This window comes from Carcharhinus amblyrhynchos, chromosome 11 (genome assembly GCF_965287045.1).
Source record: "Carcharhinus amblyrhynchos chromosome 11, sCarAmb.v2.hapA, whole genome shotgun sequence".
Lineage (NCBI taxonomy): Eukaryota > Metazoa > Chordata > Chondrichthyes > Carcharhiniformes > Carcharhinidae > Carcharhinus > Carcharhinus amblyrhynchos.
The window spans coordinates 79,434,568-79,455,070 of NC_137334.1; the positions used below are offsets into that span (position 1 = coordinate 79,434,568).

At 40.9% G+C, this 20,503-nt stretch overlaps 1 protein-coding gene across 1 annotated transcript in view; it reads left to right on the forward strand.

The window, feature by feature from the left end:
• tnfaip6 (tumor necrosis factor, alpha-induced protein 6) overlaps nt 1-8,450 on the forward strand; it is a 47,942-nt gene extending 39,492 nt beyond the window's left edge. The window contains exons 5-6 of the mRNA XM_080199410.1: nt 3,147-3,187; nt 7,583-8,450. Of these exons, the coding sequence (XP_080055536.1) occupies nt 3,147-3,187; nt 7,583-7,713 (172 nt within the window). The 3' untranslated portion in view covers nt 7,714-8,450. The remainder of the gene's footprint in view (nt 1-3,146; nt 3,188-7,582) is intronic.
• Nucleotides 8,451-20,503: the final 12,053 nt, after the last annotated feature.

The following is a 20,503-nucleotide window of genomic DNA, read 5'->3' on the forward strand; positions in this document are numbered from 1 at the left end:
GAATTTTCACAGTAACTTCTTTGCAGTGTTGATGTCGGCCTACTTGTGACACTAATAAATAAGTTATGATGTAATAAAATATTTTATCAACCACAATGTTACAAAAGTGCATTGTTGATTTTGTTTTTGTACATGAAAATATTTACCTCACACACTGTGATGCTGAAAATAAAACTCACCAAGTATTTTGTGCCTATTTGTATTTCTTCTTGGCTTTTTTGATTGGTTTCTGTGAAGCATGTGATGGTAGGCAATCAGATCCCAGAACTACAAGAACAGATAAATTTGAAGATAGTCCATTCATGTAAGCGATGTCATAGAACATATGGTATCAAATATTGAATAATTTTATTGTTGTAATAAGTAGTCTTACGTTAGCACAGGTTTATCAGCTATGAAGTATCTTTTGTTATTAAGATCCTTCAGTAATTATTTTCCATTTGTTTTTTTATTATTGTGTCCGATTAATCTGGTTTTTAATACTTTGGATTTAACTGACGTCTCAACCATATTTTCTCACAAAATGAAATTGTCATTTAGTTTTCTTATTTATCAACTGCAAAATTTATATGGTAATTCTTCCATATTTCTTCATACAAAATTAGGTGTAAAACGGGCAGCCAATTCATCAGTACCTGTTTTGAACAGTCCAAGGGCAAAGTGTGGTTAGTTTTTATACACATCACACAAATTAAGAGCAGGAGTAGGCCACTGCCCACCAAGCCTGCTTTGCCATTCAATAATATTATGGCTGATCTGTTTTCTTTATATAGAAGATTGCTGTTTATGGAATGCACCACCAGAGTTGGTGCTTTGAATATAGACCACGTCAGCACTTCAAAATACGCTAGATGGGTCATTGAAAGAAAGAATAAACGGATATGGGATCACCGTGAAATTAGAATTACTGTTGTATGGAAGATAAGAACATAAGAAATAGGAGCAGGAGTAGGCCATCTGGCCCTTCGAGCCTGCCCCGCCATTCAATAAGATCATGGCTGATCTGTCGTGGCTCAGTTCCACTTTCCCGCCCTCTCCCCATAACCCTTAATCCCCTCTCTTATCAAAAACCCATCAACCCGCTTCTTAAAAATATTTAGCGAGGCAGCCTCCACCACTTCAACGGGCAGAGAATTCCAGATATTCACCACCCTTTGAGTGAAGAAGTTCCTCCTCAACTCCGTTCTAAACCGCCCCCCCTTTATCTTGAGGCTGTGCCCCCTAGTCCTACTGTCTTTTTTGAGCGGGAAGAGTCTCTCCACCTCTATCCTATCCATCCCATTCATCATCTTATACGTCTCAATGAGATCTCCCCTCATTCTTCTAAACTCTAACGAGTACAAGCCTAGTTTATTCAGCCTCTCCTCATAGCTCAACCCCCTCAACTCCGGTATCAGCCTAGTAAACCTCCTCTGCACTCCCTCCAAGGCCAAAATATCCTTGCGCAGGTGCGGCGCCCAAAACTGCACACAGTACTCCAGCTGCGGCCTCACCAATGCCCTATACAGCTGCAGCAAGACCTCCCTACTTTTATATTCAATCCCCCTCGCTATGAAGGCCAGCATCCCATTCGCCTTCCTGACCACCTGCTGCACCTGCAGGCTGGGTTTTTGCGACTCATGCACAAGGACCCCGAGGTCCCTCTGCACCGTCGCCTGCTGCAGTTTTTCTCCACGTAAGTAATAGTCCTTCCTACCATTCTTCCTACCAAAGTGGACCACCTCACACTTGCCAACACTTGCCAAAGTGGACCACCTCACACTTGCCAAGATAACACTGCCAAGGACTAGTGTGGTGAAACATGTTTCTGTATTGTAATGTATCTACTTTCCCTACGTATTTCTTTGTCATGAAAGCTTAGTTCAATGTTCTGGTCTTGCCTAGGGCACTTTGTTGAGTGAATAGAACATCTAAAAAATATTAGCTTCCCACCTGTGTGCAGCACCCATCTTCAACTCTCCAATGGCCGCAAAAATGAATTGGCTCCCCTTCTTTTATATGAATCAAGCAAGGCTCAAACATCTTGGTAGCCTGTTCTGAAAAGTCAATAGGCTGGGAGACTATGTAAACAGCAAGTTGCTGAATGCTGATTGGGGAAGGGAGCAATGCTTGTACCACATACTACAGCCCAACAAAAGTGTCAATCATCTAAATCTTGTAAAGTATCAATAGCTGAAAAGATAAGTGCTTGAAACCTCTTTATCTTGTGTAACTAAGCATTGTGCAATTGGCAGACGAGATCAAAGAACCAGAGCTATTATTTAAACAATGTGTTCCCTGGGACTCAGATGTTTTAGTATTCTGATGGATGTTTGAGCTTTCAGCTAAGAATGCATAATGAAGCTGAGCTACTCTCATATAGAATGTGGTTCAGGACAACTTGGGGGCGATGCAAACCATAACACTTTGAAAAGTTATCCTGACACCATGGAAATTATGGAAGAGAAGGAGATGCCTATCCCTGCAGTGGAGCCATCAGAAATGCAAGTTCATAACATGAACCAGACCTTAAATAGCATTCCTGAAAATTGAAAACCAAGGGAATGAGGTTGGGATTGTGGAAAGGGGGTCTAGTCACCATTTTTATACTTTGTCTCCCTGACTTCTTGAAAATTCAGCACTTGAAATGTTTACTTATGTCTGAGTCATGAATATCGTGTAGCCATCCTTTGCTCTTAGTCCTTCATAGTCTATATCTAGTGTAACAGATGCTCACTTTTCTTTATTGGAATTTTTTGCGTGAACATCCGGCAATCACACATCGAAAAAGAGATATATTTCCTACCTGTAACAGCATCAAAAATGATTTACTCATGGAATGGCACTAGGTGCCAAGAGGCATACTCTTCTATAATTTGTTTTGAAGTATACTTTCAAAACAATACAAAGGGAGAGCCGCTCATGCATGTACTTGCTCCAGGTCTATGCAGGAAAGGCAAGTTTCAGGATCCCATGGTTCATAAACAGGATTTCCTGTTGTTTCCCAAAATAGCCCTCAGGTTGCACTGGTAAATATGGTTCAGGTCAAAATGTGTCTCTCACTTTGCAGACTTCAATCCACTGCTCAGTTTCAAAGTTAAATATTTGCTAGTGAATCTTGCATGTTTAATGTACAATCTCAAATGTCTTATTTTGTATGTTTTCAGATTCTGTGGAAATAAATTACCAAATGACATCGTTAGCACAGGTAACTATGCAACTTAATACAACTCCTCATAAAACAATATGCTGAACAAAAGATGTGTTAGAGTTTTCTGAGATCAACCCATTTTAGGAAATTTTGAAAATAATTTTCAAACTTTTTTATAACACATCCTTCATTGTATATTAAACAAACGCTCAAGTTATTTGTAATTTAGTGACTGCTGAAACCTCTCATTACTACACGTACTTCACTTTCATTAAGAACGATAGGGCCACAGTTATTAATAGCCATTCTAGTCCAATACAACTGCAGCAATATAGCCTCCATGCCAAAATAATCTCAAATCAATAATTTAGATGCAAGGAAGAAAGTAATTGATGATAACACCACAATTAGCATTAATCCCTTTGATTTTTGAATTATAATTGGTAATGTTGGCAAAGGGAAAATTAAAATGACATTAGACTCAGCTGAGAGTCCAATAAATTTCCAAATGTCACAATCAGAGGTCAGTCCCAACTTGGATGTAATGTAAATGTTGGGCTTGAGGCTTATCTAATGGTCACGTGCAAATAAATATCATAACGTAATAGAAATTACACCACAAAAGAATGATTGACACATCGTTTAACCAGGGCTGTAGATAGGGCTTTAAACTAAATAATGGGGGAAGGGTTCAGCTGTATAGAAAATTATAAAATCAAAATTAAAGGAGAGGGTAGAAGTACAGGTTAATGGAGCTGAGGGCTCATGAAAGGTTAGTAAAGTTTCCAGATCATGTAATAGAACAGAGTACAGGAGGTGGCAGGAATCTAACTTCAGGCAGAACAAAAAAGTTGACAAGTATGGGGAGGGAGATGGTCAATGAGGACTCTGGGTGTTGTGCCTAAATACATGCAGTATATGGAACAAGGTAAATGAGCTTGTTGCATACACTGAAATTGGCCGGTACAATGTTATGGGCATCACAGAGGCGTGGCTGTAAGGGGATCAGGGCTGGGATGTAAATATCCAAGGATATGTGTCCTTTCGGAAGGGCAGGCAGATGGGCAAAGAGGGCAGAGTTGCATTGTTAGTAAGGAATGAAATTAAATTGATAGCAAGAAGTGATATAGGATCAGACGACACAGAATCTGTGGGTAAAGTTGAGGAATTGCAAAGGTAAAAAGGCCTGATGGGAGTTATGTACAGACACCCCAGCAGTAGTCAGGATGTGGGGCAGAAAATAAATCAGGAGATAGAAAAGGCATATAAAAAAGGCAATATTACAATAATAATGGGGGACTTCAATATGCAGCTGGATTGGGAAAATCAGCTAAATAGTGGATTCCAAGAAAAGGAATTTGTGGAATGTCTAAGAGGTAGTTTTTTGGAGCACCTTGTGACACAGCCTGCTAGGAAACAGGCAATTTTGGATTTGATGATCTGTAATGAGGCAGTCTTGATTATGGAACTTAAGGTGAAGGAACCCTTAGGGAGCAGTAACCACAATATGATAGAATTTACCTTGCACTTTGAGAGGCAGAAGTTGGAATCGGATGTAACAGTATTACAATTAAATAAAGGTAACTACAAAGACATGGAGGAGGAGCTGGCCAGAGTTGATTGGAAAGGATGTTTAGCAGGGAAGACAGTGAGTTGGACAGCAATGGCAGGAGTTTTTGAGAGTTACTCCAGAGGCACAACAAAAATTCATCCCAAGGAGGAGGAAACATGCTAAGAGGAGGACGAGGCATCCATGGCTGACGAAGGAAGTCAAGGACAGCATAAGAGCAAAAGAAAAAGCATACAAAGTGGCAAGGATTAGTGGAAAGCCAGAGGATTGGGAAGCCTTTAGAAGGAAACAGAGGACAAGTAAAACAAAACAATAAAGGGGGGAGAAGGTGAAATATGAGTGTAAGCTAGCAAGTAATGTAAAAGATAGGAAGAGTTTTTTCAATATATGAAAGGTAAGAGAGAGGCAAAAATAGCCACTGAACCACTGGGAAATGAGGCTGGAGAAGTAATAATAAGAAAGAAAGCAATGGCAAAGAAGTTGAATAGTTACTTTGCATCAGTCTTCACGGCGGAAGGCACCAATGGGATACCAGATCTCCAAGAGAGTCAGGAGGCACAGGTGAATATAGTAGCCATCACTAAGAAGAAGGTACTGAAAGATCTGAAGTTGGATAAATCACCAGGACCGGATGGACTACACCACAAGTTCTAAAAGAGATAGCTGAGGAAACCGTAGAAGCATTGGTGGTGGTCTTTCAGGAACCACTGGAGACAGGGAGGGTACCAGAGGACTGGAAAGTAGCTAATGTAACGCTTGTTACATTAAGGGAGGAAGGCAGCAGACAGGAAATTATAGGCTGGTTAACCAGACTTCAGTCATTGGCAAGATTTGAGAGTCCATTATTAAAGATGAGATGGCAGAATATTTGCAAGTGCATGATAAAGTAGGACTTAGTCAGCATGGCTTTGTCTGACGAATCTGTTAGAGTTCAATGAGGAGTAACAAGGTAGTTAGATAAAGGAGAACCAGTGGACGTGATTTATTTAGATTTCCAGAAGGCCTTTGACAAGGTGCAGCATAAGAGACTGTTGAATAAGTTGAGTGCCCTTGGTGTTAAGGTAAGATCCTGGCATGGATAGAGGATTGGCTGACTGGCAGAAGGCAGAGAGTGGGGATAAAGGGGTCTTTTTCAGGATGGCAGCTGGTGATTAGTTTTGTGCCTCAGGGATCAGTGCTGGGACAACAACTTTTTGCAGTATACATTAACGATTTGGAGGAAGGAACTGAAGACAATGTTGCTAAGATATGTAGAGAGACAGAGAGTATTGAGGAAGCATGGTGGCTAGAGAAGAACTTGGACAGGTTAGGAGAGTGGGCAAAGAAGTGGCAGATGGAATACAATGTGGAAAAGTGTGAGCTTATGCACTTTGGAAGGAGGAATGGAGGCATAGACTATTTTCTAAATGGGAAAATACTTAGGAGATCAGAAACACCAAGGGACTTGGGAGTCATTGTTCAAGATTCTCTTAAGATTAACAGGCAGGTTCAGTCAGCAGTTAGGAAGTTAAATGCAATGTCAGCATTTATGTCAAGAGTGCTAGAATACAAGAACAGGGATATACTTCTGAAGCTGTATAAGGCCAAATCTGTGAGCATATCTAAGGAAGAGTCCAGAGGAGATTCATAAGAATGATCCCTGGAATGAAGAGGTTGTCATATGAGGAATGGTTGAGGACTTGTTGGACTTTGGAAGGATGAGGTGGGATCTTATTAAAACTTACAGGGTACACCGAGGCCTGGATAGAATGGATGTGGAGAGGATGTTTCCACTAGTAGGAAAAACTAAAACCAGAGGGCACAACCTCAGGCTAAAGGGACGATTCTTTAAAACAGATGAGGAGGAATTTCTTTAGCCAGAGACTGATGGATCTGTGGAACTCTTTGCCGCAGGAGGATGTGGGAGTCAGGTCATTGAGTGGTCTTTAACTCAGAGGTAGATAGGTTCTTGATTAATAAGAGGGTCAAGAGTTATGGGGAAAAGGCAGGAGAATGGGGATGAGAAAAAAATCAATCATGATTGAATGGCTGAGCAGACTCAATGGGCAGAGTGGCCTAATTCTGCTCCTAATTCTGCTCCTATGTCTTATGGTCTTATGACGTTTTGGGCAACACATCTGTGCTGGTGATAACTCACTGAATGAAATTATCAGGGTCAAAAATCTACAATCCTAGTGGGAGTATCAGTGTCAAAGTGGAACTTCCAGAGTACTCAACCAACTACATTAGTATTATTAGGATCAGGTACAAATGTGTGTGTTACACTGGCACAGTTGGGTGTGCCCGTTAGAAGGAAATGGTAGAAATGGTAGCATTGGCCAGGACTGGAGAAAAACAGGTTTGGCAGAATAAAGCAGCTGAGACTCAACCACATTTCTGTGGCTGTGGAGTCACATGTAGGCAAGATAAGGCTGACAGATTTCCTTCCCTATAGGATGTTAGTAAACAAAATGGGTTTTTCCTAACAATTGACGATGATTTCATGGCCATCGGTATATTCTTAATTCCAGATTTTATTGAATTCAAATTCCACCACCTGCCATGACGGGATTCAAACCTGGGTCCCCAGGACATTAATTGAGTTTCCGTATTAATAGTCCAGCGGAAAAGCCACTAGGCCATTGCCTCCCCCAAATATCAATAACTTTTCACTCCTCTGTCAGATATCTTCATTGAAGTTTAAGTCTCTTCAACTGTATAGCTATCCACAGAAGACAAACCCTTCTGTGGATCTTCAACATTTTTGAATCGCTTGTGCCAATAGCTGTTTTACTTTTGATTCTGCAACAGAAATAAAAATTAATGGCAAGTTGTTGGCTTTATTGATATTGAGGATGGCAAATTAAATGAAACTCATCAATTGCATTTCCTTCCTACTGTAGGCAATGTTATGACTCTGAAATTCTTGTCAGACTCTTCAATAACAGCAAAAGGTTTCCAACTTGTTTACAAGGCCATCATTCCATATGCTCCAGACTCAACTGAAGAGATAGAAGACACCCTTGGTCAATGAAATCACACTGCTCCCAAGGCATCCAAATCAATCTCACTGTTCAATGAGTTCACTTAATTGTATCGAAAATGCTGAAAGATGGGTTTGGAATCTCTCATCTCCAATAACTATTCTTTTACTTTGGATTTTCAGATTGATGCATCAAACACAACCTTGATTTGGACTTTCTGAATAGTAGAATTCCTTTTAATTCCTACATGGTCCCTACACTCAAGTTATAATCTACCAAGACTAACTATTGACATAAAGCGCACACACAAGTTGTTATCTGGTTTGAGGAAACATAGGCCCAGATTTTCTGCTCTCTGGATGGTCAAACAACTAAGGTACCCTGGAATATGTGTTGGCTGCCTTCAAAAGTCCTGATGCAAAGTGTCAACTTCGATTAGGTAATTACCCTGTGTACAGAACAATCTGAAACTCCAACTTAAAGTTGGAAACTTCAGATGGTTCCAACTTATTTATCAGAATAGTTGCCCAGGAAAAGTTAGAAGGATTAAAACCACTTCTAAGCTCCAGGGTAACAATACTACTGATCTCCCAACCTTCTACTAGAGCCCTGGACTGACAACACCACCCATCAACTAAATTTTCAACGCATCAAATATCCCCTCATCTGTAATTGCCCCTGATCACGGGATGCCTGGCACAACTTACCCCCCTCACCCACTTGCCTTACATTGTCACCTTCTCTCTGTAGCTTGTCAAAGTCATGATGTGGATATGCCGGCGTTGGACTCGGGTAAACACAGTAAAATGTCTGACAACACCAGGTTTTAGTCCAACCGATTTATTTGATAGTAAACTCACTAGCTTTCGAAGGGATTCCCTCTTCTTCAGGTGAATGGAGAGTTCTGGCCTCAGACAGAGCATATATTTTATATTTATGCTCTGTCTGAGGCCAGAAATCTCCATTCACCTGGAGAAGAGGGAATCCCCTCGAAAGCTAGTGAGTTTACTATCAAATAAATCGGTTGGACTAAAACCTGGTGTTGTCAGACTTTTTACTGTGCTTGTCAAAGTGGCATTGGGATATTTAAACTTATCAGAATATGGCAACTGATGCCCCAAAAATGGTATGGCTTGTTTCCCCAATGCTCCTGAACTACGAAGGAAGGACTCCAGGAGCAGGTACACTCCCCATTTCCTCAGGAGGCCTGGTTCAGAGGAGAAATGTGAAGCTCCAATGCAAGGTAAGTTAGTAGGAATGGAGTGGCAATCTAACAGTTATTGCCATTTCTTGGTTCGGCCCATAGTCTACAATTGTTCAATGCACTTGTATTTGATATTTCGTTATCCTATTTAAAAAGGTAACCTATCTAATACAATAGATATCAATGAACAAGCACCGTCAAAATACTACTTAACACCTGGAAAGTCAGAAATACTGAGCATTCTTTTAATTATTCTTGCTTTTACTAAATGTTATTCTGAATGCTACTTGATGTTGAGTACTTCAACTAATTTGTTATTATTTCTAATTACAAATGAGCCTTAAAAGTACAAAAACATGATTTATTCATATTTTTGCATGTTTCGCTTTTGAGAGATGCCATCAATGAAGTTATTTATGCAGAAACATAACTCAGTTACAAATTTACTGTTAAGATCCTAATAAAATGTTCATGTAACTACTTTTTGCTCTTAAACATTATTAAGTAAAAAAAAATCTTGTCTATCAAAATTGTATCTAACCAACAGGAAAACCTCAGTTGTAACACAAAGTGACTGTATTACATGTAAACTGCTCAACATTTTGAATGTCAGGTCAGAGTTTTGACAAAAGTCAACATTGCAACCAATTAGGTTTAGTTATGGAAATTAATAAAAAGCAAAGATGGAGATACTTATTTGAAGGAAAGATAATGTCAATGAGTTGAAGAGGTATCTACCCCAGTTGGATTGGAATTGGGTATTGGTGGATAGAGCATTACATGAGCATTGGGGGACTGACAAAAACTGTGTTTTTATTCTGCTGACAGAATTCATGACAGGAAAAGTAAATAAGAGTTTGGGGAAGAATGAGATGTTGCTTAGCAACCAGGGACCACTTTTAGGGAATGACCTTTTGAGCTTCTAGTTTTAACTAGAAGGCAGACTAGAAGGCACAGCATGAAGAGTCTTAGGGACCAGATCAGATTCTCCAAGGTATATTGTGAAATTATTCTAGAACCCAACTTTTGTTGATTTTGGCATTAATGAGAGAATAAGGTGTTCTGCTCCAGGTGTGATTCTATTAATCCACTAGGAACCTTTTATTAAAACAAACTTTATTTAACAGCACAGCTAAAATATAACAAAAATAATTAACCTAACTTTTAGCAGTTGAAATACTTAAACATAACAAGGTATAATTCTTAACTGTTGCTATTAGTTTCAATTTAAGCAATATTCACATAGATGTAAATCCCTCTAAAGAATCTGTTAGCAAGACAGGTTTACATGAATTCCCAGTCCTCTAGCCTTTTAACCCCTCTGAAAAGATGCAGAGAGACATCTGTCTTCTTATTCTCAGGCAGCAGCCTCCGGAGGAAAACCTGCTTTCACACAGCAGAACTCCAATGAGAGAGTGAGAAAACAACTCTTGCCTTTTGCAGACCTCTGGAGATAGATACCTGTCTCCTAGCCAGTCCCCAGACTTCAATTTCTAGAAGAGAATGGGAGAAAGAGAGAGCCACAGCTCTTGTCAAATTCAAACAGCAACTGCTTGCTTTTTCTCGCTGTAAACCAGGCCCTGCCCACACACTCAATTCTCTTATCAATTAACTCAATCAAAGCCTACTCTGAAAACGTCAGGGGCCCAAATTAAAACAAACACTCTGATAATTAGGAGCAATTAACTTTCTGTCAAATCCGTGGGTGGGCTACCAATTGGAGACAATTCAATATTGTTATCAGAGTTGAAGCATAAAACAGTTCCTTCAGAAGGAACAACACAAATACAGTTCCTAAAGGCACAGTATCATTACACCTCCCTGTAAAAAATAACCATCAATATACAAAGATGGCATCATTTTTCAAAACCTCTAGTTTTGCACTATTAGTATTCTACTTCTTTATATATGTATGTAATTTATATGTATATACACATTTTATTAAATCTAAGCATGCAAACATAACAGTAGTATAATCCATTTCAGTCCTTTTTTCCATCACTCAACTTTTCTTCTTTCATTAAAGTAATAATAAAGCATCGGTCATCACCTTCTCTCTTCCTTCTTGTCTTGATACTCAGCTGTGGTTCAGCTGCCTTGCTTTCTCTCCTTTTCAAAAACCTCCTTCAATTCTTAATCTTGATTTGATTCCAAATGCAAGCTCAATTTTGTATGTTTTAATTACATCACCTCTCACTGTTCTAAACTCTAGAAAAGCCTGCACTGCCATTCAATAAGATCATGGCTGATCAGCTTATATTTTGAATTCCACTCTTATCTACCACCAATAGTCTTCGATTCCCTTGCCCTACACGAAACTTTGCTTTAAAAATACTCTGTGGTCTGCCTCCACGGCCTTCTGAGGCAGAGATTTAGTCTTGCAATCCATTGAGAGAAAATAATTCTCATTTCTGTTGTAAAAGGGTGACTTTTAATTTTAAAACAGTGCCTGCTAGTTCTGCACTCACCTACAAGAGGAAACATCCTTTTTTGTGTCCACCTTTTCAAGACTATTCAGGATCTTATATACTTCAATCAAGTCACCGCTCACTCTTCTAAACTCAAGTAGAAACAAGCCCTATCTGTCCAACCTTTCCTTGTAAGACAATCTGCTCATTCCAGATATCAAGCTAATAAAACTCCTCCAAAACATTTTCTTACTTCTTTAAATAAGGAGACCAAATCTGCACACAATATTTAAGATGTTATCTCAGCAATGCCCTATATAACTGAAGCAATGTTATGTTCAATTCCTCTTGTAATAAAGGATAGCATTCCATTAGCCTTTTTTTTATTCATTCATAGGACATGGATGGCACTGGTTGGCCAGCATTTACCGCCTATCCCTAGTTGCCCTTGGAAGGCACTTGAGAGTCAACCACATTGCTGTGGCTCTGGAGTCACACGTAGGCCAGACCAGATAAAGACGGCAGATTTCCTTCCCTAAAGGATATTAGTGAACCAGATGGGTTTTTCCGACAATCAGTAACAATTTTGGGGTCATCAGTGAATTCTTCATTCCAGATATTTTTTATTGAATTCAAATTCCACCACCTGCCATGACGTGATTTAAACCCAGGTGTCTGGAACATTAGCTGAGTTTCTGGATTAATAGACAAAGCAATAACACCACTAGTCCATTGCCTCCTCGCTAATTCTGCATCTTCCACTTAAGTATTTCTTTTAAGGCACCATCAATAAGAATCATCAGGTAGTTCTTTCATGTACCCAACAAGTAAAACAAACTCAAATTAACTTAGGGACAAATTAAGAGGGGCAGCCCTCCAAAAAGGAAGGGGGGACTGCCCAAACAGAAACCAAAGTCCAAAGGAAATTTAAACATTAAATCAATATGTGATTGTAAGGGTCTTTAATGTACCTTAGCCCCTGTGGTGCCCAGCAGGTCTTCCACTTAAGTAAAACTCTTTTTTTATTCTTCCTGCCAAAGTGAAGAGCTTAACATTTTATGACACTATACTCCATCTATCAGATGTTTGCTACTCACTCAACCTGTCTATATCCATTTGCAACCTCCGTGTGACCTCTTTGCAACACACTTTCCTACCAATTATTTAACCTGAAAGTTTAGCTACCAGGCCTTCATTCCCCTCATCTAAGTCATTGATATATATTGCAAAAAGTTGAGGCTCTCGCATCCTGCCAATCAGAAAAAGATCCATTTATGCATACTCCAGCCAGCCAATGTTCTATCCATTTTAAAATGTTACCCTCTTCACCATGACCTGTAATTTTCCACAATAATCTTTGATACAGCAACTTATCAAATGCCTTCTGGAAATTCAAGTACAGTACATCTACAAACTTCCCATTGACCATGACGCATGTTATTCCATCAAACTCCAATAAATTGGCAAAACATTATTTCCCTTTCGTGCTGTCAAACAGTGCTGATTCTTCCATAAAACTTTGAGTTTTTCTAAGTGCCCAGCTATGATCTTTTTAATAATTGATTCTAGCATCTTCCCAACTGACGACAAATTAACTAGCCTACAGTTTCCTGATTTCTCTCTCCCTCCCTTCTTGAAGAGAGGCCACGTTTGCTACTTTATAGTTTGATGGAACCTTTACAAAATCTTACAAAATTTGGAAAATTAACACCACTGCACATTTTTGCTCATTAGCCACCTGTTTTAAGACCCAAGAATGAAGTCCATTAGGATCCATCAGGAACTGTCAGCCTGCAGTTCGGTGCCACTTCTCTACTGATTGTAATTTCCCCAAGTTCCTCTCTCCTTCCACCTCCTGATTTACAGCTATTACTGGAATGATTTTTGTATCTTCTGTTTTGAAGGCACAAGCAAAACATGTGTTCATTTCATCTGCCATTTCCTTACAACCAACTATTAAATCCCCATTGTCACTCTCTAAAGCAATGCTCCCCCACTGGTGGTCCACTGACCACTGGAGGTTCATGACGGTACTGCAAGTGTTCTATGGAAATAAAATAACACAATCGTGAGTACCTTGTCTGCATCATAATCAATATTACATCATTATTTGCAATGGGATTGACTGGTCAAAATTGGGTGGGAGTTACAACAGATGCAATGTTCAGCCAACGCAATGGGGTTGTCACACGTTTAAGAGCAGTGCCTACTCTAGCATCCAATCACAGCAGCATCCACAGGGAGGTTTTAGCTACAAAGAAAATGCCTGCTGATCTCGTGACTGTTTGGAGCAAGCACTTAGAACAGTTAATTTTCTCAAGGACTGTCGGAAATATTCGCAGCTCTATGTGGTAAGAGGGGCAGTGATCACTGTAATAATTCTTTGGAGACAGAAGCCTCTTCACCAAAATCCCTTTATTTACAAACTCTAACAGCAGTACACAGAGTGCTAGTAGTTAGCGGTCTATTTCCTGGGGTGTCAGAGGAACTGACACTCGTGGGTAAGTACAAGGCAAAGACTCCCTGATTGGCCTGTCAATTTTATCCTTAATCAGAGAGTTCATAATCCAATAGGTCAACCTCAATGGCCTGGCTGAAGTCATTACAATCACCATCAACTACTTCTGCACACTGAGGTCTGCTGGCTCTCCAGGGAAGGGTACTCGCACGTCTTTTCAAGTTGCATGATGGAGAAATTTTCAATTTGACTCAGAGTGTGAAGTCTCACAACACTACTGTGATTTCAGTGGCTTGCCAAATTGGCATATAATTTTGATCTCTTAAATGGTCTTAATCTGAGTCTTCAGGGAAAATCATGGCGCAAGGGATAATCGCAAGTTAGAGAGGCGTGAACTGTCTCAAGTCAGGACAGATCATTGGATTTTGCAAAGCCAGTTTTTCATGTGCGGGACAAAATGAAACCAATGATCATGAAAATAAAGATGTGGGCCATGCGATTTGAATAGTGAAACTGCAACTCATATGCGAATGTGTCAGATTTTTTGTAGGAAGTGTCACAACACCAGGTTAAAGTCCAACAGGTTTATTTGGAATCACGAGCTTTTGGAGCTGTGCTCCTTCATCAGGTGAGTGGAGGAGTGGAGATTAGTTCACAAACACAAAAGAACATAAGAAATAGGAGCAGGAGTAGGCCATTGAGCCCTTCGAGCCTGCCCTGCCATTCAGTAAGATCACGGCTGATCTGAAGTGGATCAGTTCCACTTTCTCGCCTGCTCCCCATAACCCTTAACTCCCTTATCTGTCAGAAATCTATCTACCCGTGACTTAAACATATTCAACAAGGTAGCCTCCACCACTTCAATGGGCAGAGAATTCCAGAGATTCACCACACTCTGAGAGAAGAAGTCCCTCCTCAACTCTGTTCTAAATGGTAGGTGTCTTAGCAGTGTTGAGGAGCAGAAGGATCTTGGGATCCAGGTCCATAGGACTCTTAAATCGGCCTCGCAGGTGGAGGATGTGGTCAAGAAGGTGTATGGTGAACTGGCCTTCATTAATCGAGGGATTGAGTTTAGGAGTCATGAGGTAATGCTGCAACTTTATAAGACCCTTGTCAGACCCCACTTGGAGTACTGTGCGCAGTTCTGGTCGCCTCAGTACAGGAAGGACGTGGAAGCTATTGAGAGGGTGCAGAGGAGATTTACAAGGATGTTGCCTGGATTGGGAGGCATGCCTTATGAAGATAGGTTGAGGGAGCTAGGTCTCTTTTCCCTGGAGAGACGAAGATTGAGAGGCGACCTGATAGAGGTTTATAAAATGTTGAGAGGAATAGATAGGGTGGATTCTCGGAGGCTATTTCCCCCGACTGAAATGGTCGCTACGAGAGAACACAGGTTTAAGGTGCTGGGGAGCAAGTACAGAGGAGATGTTAGGGGTACGTTTTTCACTCAGAGGGTGGTGAGTGAGTGGAATCGGCTGCCGTCGGTGGTGGTAGAGTCGAACTCGCTGGGGTTTTTTAGAAGACTTCTGGATGAGTACATGGGATTTAATGGGATTGGGAGTTACAGATAGTTCTATGGCCTGGTAGGTATGGATATGATCGGCGCAACTTGTGGGCCGAAGGGCCTGTTTGTCCTGTAGTGTTCTATGTTCTATGTAAACTGCAGCCCCCCCCCCCCCCCCCCCCCCCACTTATTTTGAGGCTGTGCCCTCTAGTTCTGGTTTCCTTTCTAAGTGGAAAGAATCTCTCTACCTTTACCCTATCTTGTAAGTCTCTATAAGATCCCCCCTCAGCCTTCTAAACTCCACCAAGTACAAGCCCAGTCTATTTAATCTCTCCTCATAAACTAACCCCCTCATCTCCAGTATCAGCCTGGTGAACCTTCTCTATACTCCCTCCTTTCGCAAATAAGTGGATCAAAACTGCACACAGTACTCCAGTTACGGCCTCACCAGTGCCTTGTACAGTTGCAGCGAGACCTCCCTGCTTTTATATTCTATCCCCCTCGCGATAAAGGCCAACATTCCATTTGCCTTCTTGATCACCTGCTGCACCTGCAGACTGAGTTTTTGCGATTCATGCACAAGGACCCCCAGGTTCCTATGCACAGTAGCATGCTGCACTTTTCACCATTTAAATAATAATCCATCCTACTATTATTTCTTCCAAAGTGGATAACCTCACATTTGCTAACATTATACTCAATGTGCCAGGTCCTCGCCCACTCACTCAGCCTATCCAGATCTCTCTGCAGACTTTCCGCGTCCTCCATGCAATTCGCTTTTCCACTCATCTTCATGTCATCAGCAAATTTCATTACCCTACACTCAGCCCCCTCCTCCAGATCATCTATGTACATGGTAAACAGTTGAGGCCCCAGCACCAATCCCTGTGGCACGCCACTAGTCACCAAATGCCAACCAGAAAAGCACCCATTCATTCCAACTCTCTGCTTCCTGTTAGCTAGCCAATCCTCAATCCACGCTAACACTTTATCCCCAACTCCGTGTACCCTAACCTTCTGCAACAACCTTTTGTGAGGCACCTTATCGAACACCTTCTGGAAATCCAAAAACACCACATCCACCCGTTCCCCTCTGTTTACCGCACTAGTCATATCTTCATAAAAATCCAGTAAATTCGTCAAACACGGCTTCCCCTTCACGAATCCATGCTGCGGCTACTTGATCAAAACGTTCTTTTCTAGGTGTCCTGCTATTTCTTCTTTAATGATGGATTCTAGCATTTTCCCAACTACGGACGTTAAGCTAACCGGCCTGTAGTTACCCACCTTTTGTCTGCTATCTTTTTTAAACAGCAGCATATATAAAACACGGTATATTTAGGCAAAAACACAACTGCGAGATACTTACAGATTGGCATATGAAGAATGGTTGGAAAGTGAGTCTTTACAGGTAATCAAGTCTTTATAGATACATTACGCATGGAGCAAGGGATAATCGCAAGTTAGAGAGGTGTGAATTGTCTCAAGACAGGACAGATCATTGGATTTTGCAAAGCCAGGCAGTATGGTGGGGGTTACATGTAGTGTGACATGAACGCAAGTTTCGTTTTGAGACGTCCTCATGCATGTGGAACTTGGCTATCAGTTTCTGCTCCACAATTCTGCATTGTCATGTGTCTTGAAGACCGCTTTGGACAATGCTTACCCTAACATTGGAGGCTGAATGCTCTTGACTGCTGAAGTGCTCCCTGACTGGAAGGGAACATTCCTGTCTAACGATTGTTGCACAGTGTCCACTGTCACAGCGTCTGCATGGTCTTGCCAATGTACCACGCTTTGGGACATCCTTTCTTGAAGCGTATGAGGTAGACAACACTGGCTGACTCACATGAGTATGTACTGTGTACCTGGTGGGTGGTGTTCTCATGTGTGATGGCGGTATCCATGTTGATGATCCAGCACGTCTTGCAGAGGCTGCCATGGCAGGATTGTGTGGTGTCATGGTCACTGTTCTCCTGAAGGCTGGGTAGTTCACTGTGAACAATGGTGTGACATTGGGCAGTTGTTTAAAGGCAAGTAGTGGGGATGTGGGGAAGGCCTTGATGAGATGTCCATCATTGATGACATGTTAAAGGCTAACCACCACTCACCTGATGAAGGAGCAGTGCTCCAAAAGCTCGTGATTCCGAATAAACCTGTTGGGCTTTAACCGATGTTGTGAGACATCTTACTGTGCCCACCCCAGTCCAATGCCAGCATCTCCACTTCAAATTTTTTGGCTACATCAGAAATGCAGTTTCCAAACAATATGAAACATGACACCAAGAGAGCACAAAGTTTAACTGGTTATGAAACCCCTTTGTACGCGTTGACGATGACATCTTCACAAATCTGAATCCTGTGACAGTGCTTTAAAGCTGGACTTTTCTCAGAACTACCTGGCTTTTGGCTTCAAGTTGCTTTGGAATATCCAAACTGTCTGACAAGGCAATAAAATTTATGATGCCTTTTCCTACAACCTGCTTTTGCAGAAGTAGATTTTCAGGCATGTAGCATTGAAAGCCAAATATCGGAATAAACTTATTGTTGAACCACATCACCAATTGAGACTGTCATCCCCAGTCTCTACCATTCAGTGTTTGATGTCTGTAAAACAATATCAGCCTTCTCATTAGATAAGCATTACCTGTTTCCACTGGTGGGCCTACTGCAGGCCAATGTGCTGTGAAAAGTGCAATGTATTTGTGGGTGTGCATCATAGCTATTGACATATTAGTTTGACTCCCATCAGCCATAGGCTATGTGAAGAAAGTTTAAAATGGCTTGCATACGTTGTGGTCCACTAAATCTTTTGATGATGATCTAGTAGTCACTGCTCTAGAGGACCAACACTCACTTTACTTACACTTTTTCTTTCTAAAATACCTGTAGAAAATCTTACTGTTACTTTTTACATTTCCAGCTAACTTCCTCTCATGCTTCAATTTCTTTCTCCTGATTAACCTTTTAGTCATTCTCTGCCATTCTTTATATTCTGACCAATCATCTAACCTGCCACTCATCTTTGTGCAGTTACACATTTTTTCCTTAACTTTCCAGTTTATGTATGGATTAAAATCACCCAAGATTATTGTCATTCCTTTATCACAAGCCCCATTTTTTTTCTTGTACACTTTATCCTACCTGTTGGGGAGTAGGGTGGGGGGAAGGTGAGCCTGTAGACCACTTTCACTCATGGATTCTTTCCCTAATTATTCCTCATTTCCACCCAAACCAATTCTACATCCTGTACTCCTGAACCAAGGCCATTTCTAACTATTGCATTAACACCACCCTTTAAAAACAGTGCTATCCCTCCACATGTATCTAGTTTCCTATTCTTCTTGAATGAGATAACTGGCAATTCAGGACCCAATCCTGGTCATCCTGAAACCATGTCTCTGTAATGGCTGTCAGGTCATAATTATTTACTTCATGTGTGCTATCAAACCATTTACTTTGTCATAAATGCTACGCACATTCAGATACAGAGCCTTAAGTTTTGTCTTTTTGTTATCTTTTTTACATCTAGTCTTGACTGTTGGTGTATTCTTTGGATTTTTTTCTGTCTCTTCTGGCCATTCCCTGACTCTCATTTCCCATGTTATTATTTTGCACACCTGCTTTGACTCCACCTCTTGATTTGCTACATCTACCCAAGCTTGATCCCTCAACCCTCATGTTTCATTTAAAGCCCTCTGTATGTCTTTAGTAATGTAGCTTTCCGAACTGGTCCCTGCATGGTTCAGTTGTAGACCACCCCAACGGTTCAGTCCCTACTTTCCCTGTACTGATGCCAGTGACCCATGAACTGGAACTCATTTTCCCACATGAGTCTTTGAGCCTTGCATTCATTCCCCTAATCTTATTTGCCCTATGCCAATTTGCATGCAGCTCTGGTAATAATCCAGAGATTATTACGTTTGAGGCTGTCTTAATTTGGTGCCTAGCTCTTCATGTTGACTATTCAGAACCTCTTTCCTTGTCCTGCTATGTCATTAGTACCTACAGATACCATAACAACTGGATCCTACCCCCCAGCACAAAGTTCCTCGCCAGCCCTGAGCAAATGTCCCAAACCTTGGCACCGGACAGACAACACAGTGGTCTGGACATCACTCTTTGCTGCAGAGAAGTGTCAATCCTCTCACTATACTGCCTCCACCACCACTGCATTCCTTTTTGTTCCCATAGTTTGGAAGGCTTCCTGTACCATGGTGCCATGGCCAGCCTGTTGATGCATCTTGCAGACCTTGCTTTCACCCACAGAGCACCTCTAACCTGTTTGCCAATTGCAAAGTCTAAGGCTCCTCCACTATTTACTGCTCAACCCCTTTATCTGCTGTTCTCATGGTTACATCCTCCTGTCCCTCACTTCTGTCCAAAACAGACAACCTTATTCGAAGTGGTGTGACTGTCTCCTTGAACAAAGTGAGTAGGTATTTCTCCCCCTCCCTTCTGTTACACAGTGTCTGCAGTTCAGCTTCCAGATCAAAAATCCTGATCCAGAATTCTTCCAGCTGCTTACATATTCTACCAACCTGGATTGCTTTAGCGCCCACACTCCGGCCATTATTACTTATGTTATTTAGTTAATTTAGTTTAATTATTTTCTTAATTAGTTTAGAATAATTCCTACATGTGCTCCAATTTACTGCGATTTTTAAAGGTAATACCGCACACAACTAAAAGCTATACATTTCTTAATTACACCGATAAATGTTCCTGGTACTTATTTAAAACATGCATATTTATTTATTTTAAGTAGTAAACCCTACTGCTTACAATAAGCTTTACTACTGCTATTACAAAAACCTTATGAAGAAAACCTAACAGTTATCAATAAATTATACCAATACTTAAAGATAAACAAGCAAAACAAATAAAATACTCACCAACTAATCACATACCTAGTTCACTATGAGATTACACTTGATATTTTCCCAAATCTGATCATCCTCTAAGATCCAGCAGCATCAACTCCAGCAGTTAGTTCTTTTATCTCCCTGGCTCTGCTCCCGGTTTCACTCTTTCTTATATACTTTTATCTCCCAGTTCCACTCTTGAGTCTCATGCTTCCTTCTGTTCTTTTATTTCCTGGGATCATTTCAATCTTGCTCATTCTCATGCTGTTTTATTGCCCCGTTCTGCTCTCAATCCTGCTGTTTTTTGCACTTTTTCATCTCCGGACTCTGCTCTGAGGCTCACTCTTTCTTGAGCTCTTTATCTCTGCTGCCAGGCGTACTCTTTTTCATGGTCTTTCATG